The 11,567-nt window shown below is 36.3% G+C and overlaps 2 protein-coding genes across 4 annotated transcripts in view; one reads left to right on the forward strand and one right to left on the reverse strand.

Moving 5' to 3' along the window:
* Positions 1-4,485, forward strand: part of LOC107101915 (epigen-like) — a 13,380-nt gene extending 8,895 nt beyond the window's left edge. For both annotated transcript variants that reach the window (XM_015401002.1, XM_015401003.1), the window contains exon 7: positions 2,488-4,485. In XM_015401002.1, coding sequence (XP_015256488.1) covers positions 2,488-2,511 — 24 coding nt within the window. In that variant the 3' untranslated portion in view covers positions 2,512-4,485. The remainder of the gene's footprint in view (positions 1-2,487) is intronic.
* Positions 4,486-7,371: 2,886 nt separating this feature from the next.
* hdhd3 (haloacid dehalogenase like hydrolase domain containing 3) overlaps positions 7,372-11,567 on the reverse strand; it is a 5,392-nt gene continuing 1,196 nt past the window's right edge. Inside the window, exons 2-3 of one of the 2 annotated variants that reach the window (XM_015401001.1) lie at positions 8,121-8,483; positions 7,372-8,029 (exon numbers count right to left, since the gene is read on the reverse strand). In XM_015401001.1, the coding sequence (XP_015256487.1) occupies positions 7,631-8,029; positions 8,121-8,453 (732 nt within the window). In that variant the 5' untranslated portion in view covers positions 8,454-8,483 and the 3' untranslated portion in view covers positions 7,372-7,630. The remainder of the gene's footprint in view (positions 8,030-8,120; positions 8,484-11,567) is intronic. The other variant, XM_015401000.1, reaches the window with a different exon arrangement.

Here is an 11,567-nt window from a genome sequence, read left to right on the forward strand (position 1 = left end):
TGGTATCGAATATTTTCCTTAGTATCGGAATCGAGTTGAAAAGTTTAGTATCGTGACAACACTAAAAATTGATAATCATCTGATGAGGAAAAACAAGTATTTGACCCCCTACCAAACAGCAAGTATTCTGTTACCAGATACCAGGGTGTATAAAGTCTTAAGTGGGAAACAAGTGACAAAATCTAACTGCCACCTCTGGTCGGCCATTTAATCAAAGATTTGATCTTCCTGGCATTATTTATTAGATTTAGAGAGGAGGATGGGAAAACAAAGCCTATTTTGAAGTGCTCATGTTTTAGTTGCAGTGTGTTTTTGTTGTTGTTGTTGGTTGCTGCATAATTGTCTGTTTAAAAATACCATATTCCCAGTAATTACTTTTAAATCAGATGGCAGCAAGACTATATTTGCACCTTGTGTGTTTCTTTTTTGAGTAACTTGGTGAACATGACATTTTTTTGGGGGGGGAGTCTGTTACAGTTAAATAATAAAACCCTAAAAAGGAATACTTTGAGATTAATAGATAGATATACTCTATTTATTCCAAGCTGGGAAATTGCAGAGTAGCAGCATCTTTACACATATTGACAGTCACAACGCAATGAGGTAAAAATAAAATAAAATCCAGACGTAGAGAAACGAAGGAAAGAGAAGACACTAACAAGTAAATGAAAGTTAAAAAAGCCGTTAACAGTCTGCTCAATCACTAAGGGCCACAATTGTGATTAAAAGTATTATTATATGTATTAATATATACCATTTATACCACTGAGTAAGAGTGTTTGAGGAATAACTACTCATTGGACACAGGGATATTTAATGACAGTTAGACTGAGGTTATAAAGAAAAAAACAACATTTATCTCTTGAATAATCAAAATCTATGGCTCCAACATTAAACCAGTATCCCACCTCGGACTCCCTTCCAATCTAATCCCAAATCAGCTGTTAAAGAAACTCAATTGGAGCGATTACGAAACCACAGGCACTGGTTCTTTTTCCGGCCAGATAATAGGATACCTTGATGAGCCGGATTATACAGAGTAAGAAGTGCTGGTTGGAGAGAAACAGATCAACTCCTGGCGGACTTGGCTAAATAGAGATTGGATATTTTGGCAGTTGCTGTGAATGCAGTCAATACCTTGTCTTTGAGGTCAAGAAAATAACCATGGTATAAAGAACATGGAGAGACAAAGAAGGTGTGGAAAAATATCTATTGTTAAAGGTCTACAGTTTTAGTTGGATAGAATTTGATCTTCTGTTAAGTAGAGGATTTAAAAATCTCCTTCCTGTCCAATCCTCCTTCCTTTTTATTTTTTATTTTTTAAACCACTGTCCCTCTGACCGCTGTATGCTGCCAATAAAATCAGCTTCTAACTGTGCCCAACAAACTGGCCGTAGCAGGCAAAACCTCTGTACTACACCTTGTCAAAACTATTACATTCCTATCTTCGGCAAACATTGGACATTGTGGCCACTCTCTGGAACCAGCTTTCCTTTAGCTAAGAGTCGGTATTCTGACTAAGATACATTTTGCAAGAATAGTCTGTTGAAAGGAATCATGGTTTATATAATTTTCATATATATAGAAATCTAATAAAATATCCTTTGCACTTGCTTTCAACTTCCTTAATCTTTTAACCAGAAATGGAATGTAGAGCAGCTTTTAGAAGACAGTGATGGTAAAGAGTAGTCCATATGTGTGATTTAAACTGTCTTGCTAAGACCTTGGAGTTTATTTGAGCACAAAAAAGCTTCATAAAGACAAAGGAACGTCAAAAGGATGTCAAAGAGGTCATGGTTAAAGTTGTTGAAAAAATATTACATGTCACCCTGAACATATACTTTTGTTGAAACATGGTGGGGGTTGCATTATTCTGTGTGAGATATTTTTCTTTAGTGGGAAAAGGGTAGCTATCTAGATTTGGTGATAAGATGGATGGAGGTGGACAATATCCGAGGCTGCAAAGGATTTGATAAAAGGATTTGATTAAAGGGATGATTAAAGGGCCTAGTCGAGGTCCAGACTGAAAGTTTTTTGAGGACCGGTGCTCAGACTGAATGTTGAGCCATGTTCCCCATTCACTTTGACTGAGCTTGAGCCCTTTTACAAAGGATAAGAAAACTAGGCTTTGCAGCTATAATTGCAGCAACAGTTGTTTTTATAGGCTTGAATGCAAATGGCTGACACACTTTAGAAATAAAGTATGCATTGTTTTCATAATGTTTGTCTAGCATACCAAATCTTTCAAGTATTATACAATATGGCACTCTTTCATAATAAGGAAAATGGTTATGACTTTTTCTATGATTTTTGGGTTATTTAAAAACTGTTGATATTAATCAATGCCCCAAATTCTTATTCTCAAGTTTAAAGCGTATTCCTGTTTACTTATCATGACCCACACAAAAGAAGAGTTAAATAAGCTTAGACTGTGGACCTCATAATACTAAATTGTTACCAATAGCTGTCTCTTTTATTTACTTTCAGTGGTTTGACAAGACATCTTGCTGAAGAACCGTTTGAAACGTGCATTTCTCGTCTGCATGGCGCCTCTGACTTCGGAGATTCATCTCAATCAATCCAGAACATCAAAGGCAACATGCTGTTTTATTTAATGTTACTAAACTAGGGATTTTTCACATTGGAGAAGAGTTGCTCTGGTATATGTATACACTCCCCTACATCTGCTTACAATGACTGGGCCTTTCAGACTGCAAAAGACAGATGCGTTCATTTTACCCTTACCCTGAAATACGCTCAGATCCCCAACAGTCTATCTGCATCTTAAACCATGCATGGAAAAGAGCTCCATGTACTGATCACTGCTTTGGATGACCTAGAGGACATCATCTTCACTGACTCTGCTGATTAGCCAACCATTTTTAAAGGTGGACGGCAATGAGTTCTCATAATTCAGAGGACCGCAGTTCCTATTTTTTTTTTTCCTTTTATCATCTGTGCACGTTTTCCTTCAGAACTTGTTAAGCACGAACAACATTTTTAGTAACCGATGGTGCAGGAAAAATGATGCTTTAATCATGTTTTAGTGTCTTTTGTTTTTTATAGGAGGAACTCACTTTACCAGATAGAAGTAGGAATTGTCTAACTGGTCTGAATGATGTCTAATTTCCTGGACTCTAACTTTTATAAACGAATAACACAACTGAAAAATGTTCTTATGTAACCTGAAGGAAACTAGATTTTTTTTTTTCAACATTTCAGAGGTTATCAGTTTATTGTAATTCCTAAGCTGCGCTTGAACATATTCTGTTTTTTTTTTTTGGTTGGGAGCTGTAACTGTACCATTATGTTAATCCTGGGAGGCCACTTTTTTATCCTAAGCTGCTTTTATAAAGGTGTACTTTTAAGTTTGCCTTTTTATAAACTTTACACCCTGCACATTGTTGTCCTTTAAAATAGCATCGAGGTGTGGAGATGCCAAAAAAAAAAACGCTAACTGCCTGAATGAGCACTAATGGGAAGACACACTATTTATTCACATTGTCTTAGGATGCATACGTGTATAAAGTGGAAACAACAACATCAAAATTATTACTGTTACAGCTTTTGTTCTACTTTGACTTTACTACTTTTTTTTTTTTTTTTTTAAAAGCCTCTGAATGCTTGAAGAAATCTTTAAAGGAATTGATATCGGCATACCTGAATATATATTTTTGTGTAAGAAAAAAAAAAGTGTTCAATAAATATTGGGTATTTGATTGCCAAAAGAAATCTAAAAAAAATGATAAAGTTGTTTTTCTTTGAAAGATCTGAACTATATTTTGTTCTATATTAGTAAAATCCTCTGAAATTTACTGTACCCTTGTGGTCAGATTTTTGTTATGGCTGAAAAGCTACACTTATTTGTTTGCTTTCCAATGAAAGATTAAATATGAAAATGTTTTTCTTGTTTATTTTATATAAGTGCAGTGGATTTCAAAAGTACACACACCTTGAGAAAAACAAAACGATCCTCTTTTTTTGGGGGGTTCAAAATATAATTTCCTGGTTTGTTAGACTCATTACCCAGTTAGTTTAGGCAGATGGTATCCATGACTGGATGTTGTCTTTGATAGAAAAATCTGTCTAGTAACTCTGGTGGGGCCCAAGGGATCGTAGTTCTTTCAATAATGCTGTTTGTGAAATTGTCTTCTTCATTTTGCAGACTTTTTGTAACTTTCATATTCTCCCACATTTTCTCCACTTACTAATGGCAGGTTTCACTGTGGTTGTATAATTCGGCAGAATCTCTTCTAATCTTGTCCTGACTTAAATATTTATACAATGAATTTCTCTCTACAAAGGATGAGTCAAAGGATGCAAATGTTTGGAATTCCTCTGAGAGCTTCACCTTATCTCTGGTAAATTAGAGTCACTGCAGCTAAAGATTAAATAAAGTTATTCTGAAGTTTAAGGGATTGCACAAAACCAGCTATTGAAGATTTTTTTTAAAATATATTTGTCAAAGTAATTTGGTTTTCTACTTTACTTGCAAAATATGTGTTAAATAAAAAACAAACAAAAGCTTTCTCATTTATGGTGTCATTTATTAGTCTGAAGCCTGGCTTTTTGATAGCACTGCAAGCATTATAAATCTTTATTCCCATCCGTCATCATTTGACCCTCTTCTAACTTCAGAAGCTCTTTTCTTTTTTTATATCTCCCTCCACGCATCTTTGTTTTCCTATTCTTTTTTTTTTTACTTTAAATATTTTAAGAGGTGAAGAAAGCTGAACCAAGGAGCCCAGACAAGTTTCCAACAAAAGGCCTGAGTGCTTTTATATCTGAGGGAAATGTTTCCAGCCTTTGCGTCACACGATCTCAACCTTCTCCCATTGAAGTGTTTGTTCTTGGCTCTAACTGCACTGTAGGGTTGGAGTGTTCTGTGTTACAATGCTATGCTGCATCCTTTCTCATTCTTCCCTTTTCTCTATCCACCAGAGAAGCCTCATTTTGAAATCTCATTATGTCACCAATTGGATTTGGGCGAAGCTCTTTAGAGCCGTCTGGCTGAGCTTCTAAACCAGTTTTGAATTAAGCAGCTCTTCTGGTCGCAGTCATGAAAACAAACAAATTTTTTAGTCAGAATTCTCTCATTGTGGACACAAATAAATGCAAAAGAGGACAAATGGAACAGTTATTAAAAGCTGATTGTCTACTTGTATATCATGCCTTTATTTTCACTGATTAAATTAAAATCTGCTATGAACAAGTGCCAAGCTGTAATTTCTGTAAAAGGCCAAAGTCGTGCCTTGAAGATCGCCTCCCATGAAGGAGATCTTCCTCAAACCAATATCTCCTAGTATCTACTTCTGACCAGATGGTTTGAAATAAGAGTATTTACAAAGGCATTAGGGTTAAGCAATCCTTCCCTCTTTTTGCTGCTTAGCCCTGCAATAAATCTCTGCGAACAATAAAAGCTGTGCAGCCTCAGCTAAAGTATGGCTACATGCTTGTATATTTAATGTGCTTCAATGGTGTGTAACTTGAACCCACCCTGACAACTTCTATTTTATTTTCTGTACATTTTGGCATTTAAAATATTAAATCTATTTTTTTTTTTGTAACAGGTTTACTGAAACATACTCAAGTTTAATAATAGAAGCGGGCATAAAGCCCACTCTTCCAGCTTTCATTTGTGGATATCCACATAATTGGATGAAACGTGTGGGAGTTTTAGCTCCTTAACATGTGCAACACTGTTTTTAAAGGGACTGAAAGTAATTGGACAATTAACTCAAAGGCTATTTCATGGGCAGGTGTCAGGCAATTCCTTTGTTATGTCACTCTGTCAAGCAGATAAAACGCCTGGAGTTGATTAGAGGAAGGAAGAAGGAAAAAGACCTGGACATCCATGGAAGACAACAGTTGTGTATGGGTACAGAATAACTCCCATACACTGGGGGAAAAAAAATAAAAAAATCTTTAACACTCTTCTTGAATTGAGCAGGAAGGTGAGACACTTTGGCAATTACACAATTTACATTTACTGCTATTTATTTTAAGCGCATAATATCTATCTTATTTTAAGTGTAAAAATACTAATTTTGTAGGCAGATTATCATATTTATCTACTAAAATTAAGGGTAAATACATTTATTTTAATGAATTTGATCAACTTCTACATTGTTTTTGCAGTGTAGTGAAAATAAACTTCTTTATAACAGTCAACCAAATAAGCAGAACTTTCCAGGAAGTACATGTGTCAATATTAAAATCTACCATAAAGAGAATCCTGCATGAAAGTAAATACAGAGGGTTCATTGCATGGCAAAAGCCACTTATTAATTTCAAGAATAAAACAACTAATTGGGCTAAAAAAAATTGATTGCACTTCTGAAAGTTTATTTTAAAGATGAAACAAAGATCAACTTCTACGAGAATGATGGAGAGAAAAAAGTCTGGCGAAATCGTGGTACAATGATCCAAAGCATTACATCTGTAAAACACGGGGGAGGTAGTGTGATGGCTTGGGCATGCCTGGCTGCCAGTGGCACTGGGTCACTAGTGTTTATTGATGATCTGTGAGCTCAAGACTTCAGGGAATACTTGCCAACAAAAGGGGTGTATAACAATCTATTTAGTTATCTTATTTTTTTCAATAACTTTTGAAGCCCTGGAATGATGGATTGTGTTTAAAAAATGGTTTAGCTCCTCACATTTTTATTCAATTGTTTTTTAAACTTTCTGAACTAGAGCACAATGCCTAAACTTCAACTACATCTGAATTATTTTATTCAATATTTATTGTCCTTATGTTCAGAATCTCTAACACCTTACTTTAGGGGTTTTGGTCTGTTCAGAGCCAGGCCTGCTGCTGCGTTAATCGGTTGATAAGAAGTTCTGCCGAATTTAGAACTCTAAATTTTTTGGAAAAAGAAAAATTAATTCTTGATTTAATAAACCAGCTGATCCTGTGGCATCACCTTAAATTCTATTCCAAAATACTTTAATTACAAAGCAAATTTAAATGTTATAAGCTGTAAATCTTGATGACTTTAGGCAGGAAGGATCCCTTTTAGCCATCTGAATCAGAAGAAGTCTGTTAGAAGATGCTGTAGTTTTACGACAGGCTGAGGAAGAGGAGAGACACTCTTCCTCAAAAAGAAAATAAACCTAATGCAGCTTAATTTGACCAAAATGGGTCAAAAAAATCCTCAAGTTAATATTAGACACTTCTTCTAAGAGCTGCACAACCAGGAATTAGGACGAGAGGTTTATCCTTTTTCACCAAGTTGAACTGGATAGTTTTTTTTTTTGTTTTTTTCCCCCTTAATTGAGTTGATACAATAATAGATTAATATGCATTTTAAAAAGAATGTTTTGAAATCAAGAAAACAAATAATAAGCTAATTATAAAAATGCACATATTTATTTTCAATAAATATTGCAGGGTAATGTTCTCATGTCAATGGTCAATTTTTAAGACATTAAAATAAATCTAAAGATGTTTAATAACACTGTAACAGTGAAAACACAATATACATCCTTATATGGCTTCTCTCATATTTCTATGCTGGAAAAAAAAATCAATTGTGCGTCGCATTAGTGCGTCTAAGTTCACAAACAACATAGATGACATTCACTCCTTCCCAAAATAGATGTATAGATGTATTTTGTGTTTGAGTCATCAGGCCAAATGTTCCTGGAGGCGTAAAGGTAGATCGTCCAATGAAACGATCCGGTGCTCCTGAGGGACATCCCCTTTGTCTTTGTGTGTGTTGTCTCTGTCTAGCAGAAAGCCGTGGATGCCCACAGACCGGGACGCGAGGTAATCGTACTCATAGTGGTCCCCGATGTGAGCCACTCTGTCAGCCGATGTGCCACATTTTTGGAGGGCCTGATGAAAGATTGCTGGATTGGGCTTCGCCACACCGGCCCCCTCTGATGTCACCACAAAGCTGAAGTGGGACAGCAGCCCGCAGCTTCGTAGAATCTCTTCAAGGCGATTGTCGAAATTAGATACAACTCCCAGCTTCAGTCCAAGGGAAGAACATCTTGCAAGAACTGTTTGAGAGTCTGGAAATACCTGGAAACAACATCAGACACATTTCCTCTAAATCCTTTACTTAAAAACTGTGTTTTCAAAAGCCTCTGATAACATGTGAAGTGATGATTACCTCCCAATTTTCAGCATTGCAGAAGTCGTGATAAAGTTTGGTAGCCATGGTATTTGCCAGGGCAGGGTCTTTGACCCCGCACTGGGAAAGGGTGTCTCGCACGACTCCTGTCCACCAAGTCTGTGCGTTCAGACCCTGAGAGATGCCGTAGTTCATGTATCTGCTGGAATAACGCCGGTAGGTCTCCCGGAAAGCAGCATTGACCTCTGCAGGTTGGAGGCTCAGCCCCCATTCTTCAGCCTCCTTGGAATACAAAAGTCCCACAGACCCGCGCACCTTCAGCAGGGTGTCTTTGACGTCCCACAACACCCAGCGCAGAGGACTGCCTCGCATTGCAGCTGTACAGATATGACACAGGCAAAACTGAGCAAAACATTAAAATTACTTTGTTAAAAATGTTTTTCTGCAGTGCATTCAGAATCCTAAGAAAACTATAGAGACTGGGATATATAGTGTGTAATTTAATAATTATATTAGGGAAATCTGTGTGTAGTGTAAAATGGTCAGTGCAACAGATGAAACTTAAACATTTTTCTTACAAAAATAGAGAACTGCGTAAAGACTTTTCCAGCCTAAAATATTCAACTTGCAAATTTCCTGCAAACTGTTAAAAATATCGATGCATATAAAGTCAGAATTCTGCCAAAGAGGGCAAAAGATGAACCAATACTCCTTCAGGCAGTTATGTTCAATTCCTACACTTATCAACTGTTCTTCACATGCCTTTTTAATGATATATGCAGCCAGATTCTGCATGCAATCTGTAACACATGAGAGCATGGTTTTTCTCAACATGCTTCTGACCTGCTGTCTGCACGTCCGTGGCATCTGGCGGTACCCACCAAGGGAAACTAAACGCCCTGTGATTGGCTATGTTTAATATAATGCCACCTCCTTAGATTATACTGTTTTCTTCCTGGTTGTGGTTAATAATGTTAACAAAGCATCTTCAAAATAAACACTGTTGTCTTAGAGAAAGGGTCTGCAAACTGTGGCCCCGGAGCCCAAAGTGGACCTTAAGACACCTGACAATAGCTTTTCCTTACTTTGATTAAAGATGCTAAAGAGCCGGATAATTTTCTAAAAAATACAGATAAAATGTAAAATACATGTTTTAGCTTTTTCTCCACTGAATTTCAAAATAAACTGACTATAATTATACATATTTTTTATCCTTTAAAAGTGGGGATTTATTTATTTATTTTTTTTTGTATAAATCTCCACAAATTTCTACAACCCATTAAAATGTATCTATTCTCTTTTTCCGTCATTTTAAAACCCTAAATTTGAAATGGCACTGTGGTTATTTCAAAAGCACAAATCTGGTGGTTATTTATTTAACATAAGTTATCTTTTTCCTTTAAAAAAAAAAAAAAGCTGAGGCAATTTTTGCAGCTCTAAGTGAGTTTTATTAGCTGAACTGAAATAAAAAACGTCTCTTTGGATTGTAAAGGTTCCAGACTCCTGGTCTTGAAGTTTATTTTGACTTCATATGTAGCAGTCATCTTTGTTATTAATCTTCTAAATTCAATGTTGGACACAAAAAGGACAAATACTTAATAGATGCAAACGGATTAGAAAGACCCCTGCCTGTGTTCAACCATAAACATGTTCATGTTGCTCTCAAATTCCTCCACAGTAAACCACCGTTAGCATAGCTCACTCCTGTCAGACCACATCTATGACCATATTAGGCTCATTTATTTAGTCGAACACTTCAGTTAACAAATTTCCAAATCTTGAAAACAGTGATTAGGCTGCAGATGCTTTTCTACAATTAAAAGCAACAACAAGGAAGAAAACAGTAGCCTGGTACTTCCTTCCCTTCCCATACTTCCAGTGCCGTAGGAGACGGCAGCCTCTCTAGTAGCTCTCTAGTTTCTACTCTTGGTTTCCTGTTTCTGTTTTTTTTTCAACCCTTTTGTACTTTTAGTTTATTCTACTGCTTTCTTTTGATTGAACACGCAAAACAGAGTCAACTACTGCATAGTCTTTCCTTAGCTCTCTACCATGCAGATATTTTTATATCTAAAGGTAACTTATTCCAAGACATTACAACTTTTCTTATGCTCTTTTGCACTATATACACTCTTTTTATGTTATCTGTTGCAATTTTATCTTTAATGGCATCTTGCTTTAACTCTTCCCTTTGTACTCTATATAAGCTACTGGAACCAGAATTTCCCTGAAGGAGTAATCCAAAATGATAAATAAAGTTAAGACTAAGTCTAAGTGCAATTTTAAGAGGCAGGATCACCTGAAATGTGGCCAATCGCAACTCCAGTGAGCATTACTCTATAAATGACAAAACTTAATAATAGTGAGCAGAAACAGTAACATGGTGGGTTGGAAAGAGGCTTTGGGCAAATGAAAATCAACCCTCGGGTGCACAGAGAAGGAGCAGCCACTGGTGCTGCTGTTATTTTCTGGGCCTCATGGTACTGAATCTACACATAGAGAGCAGTTCTTTTTTTTATGAACTCACACTGCAGGTAGGAGTATTTATCATGTGTGCACCCATTATGCTGAGAAATCCCCTATGATGATAAATATTTCTCTACAGCTGTCTTCCTTCCACTTAATTTGCCAGCAATTTGTTTGAATGCAGCGCTAAGTGAACAGGTCTTACCCAGCTTAATGAGGGTGTCAATGACTATAACTACTGGAAAGTTGCCAGATGAGTAGAAATATCCATAAATGTGTCGGCTATGACTAATTGTCTGCCTTAAATGCACTTTTATTTAGCTTATTGAATATTTGAAATGTCCTCAGCTGTATCCTATGGATCTGTGGTCATTTTAATATGCACTTCATATGTCATTTTATATGCAATTTTATATGCACAAAAAGCATGTGGTGGACTTGTTGTCCCACTTATTTATGTAGCTTCTAATAGGTTGATCTTAAAATTTTTCCAGCAAAGCAGCTCTTTTCAAATACATCTTATAAAGCTGAGACATCCCTAAAATGTCTCAGCTTGAGATCCAGGGTAGGGGACACAGGAGGAGATAAAGTCTAAAGCTAAGTTTTGGAGATAAACTCATAATATGAAAAGGAATTGAACCTATTTGCATATTTGCACATAAATAGCAACATAAAACAAATTTCATGAACATGTTTCCATCAGTAACCGCAACGATAACCAAGTGGATCCTTGGAGAGAACAGTATCAGACAACAAGCACAAAGGTTTCCTCTGTGTAGCCAAAGTTATATGATCTGTTTTTTTGTTTTTTTTTGTTTTTTGCCAAACACTGAACTCTTCATTATAGATGATGTCTCAGCTCTGATCTCCTCTGCTCAAATTAGTCAAGCAGCACTATGGATTCATCCAACCTGCACCTTTGCAGCACTGAAATATTTTAAGAATATTTGTGCTGTCATTAGGGCGGAAACAATCAGATTAATCGTGATTCATCGATTACTGAAATAATCTTCAACTAATTTA

This window comes from Cyprinodon variegatus, unplaced genomic scaffold, assembly GCF_000732505.1.
Source record: "Cyprinodon variegatus isolate N-32 unplaced genomic scaffold, C_variegatus-1.0 Scaffold1172, whole genome shotgun sequence".
In the NCBI taxonomy this organism is placed as follows: Eukaryota; Metazoa; Chordata; class Actinopteri; order Cyprinodontiformes; family Cyprinodontidae; genus Cyprinodon; species Cyprinodon variegatus.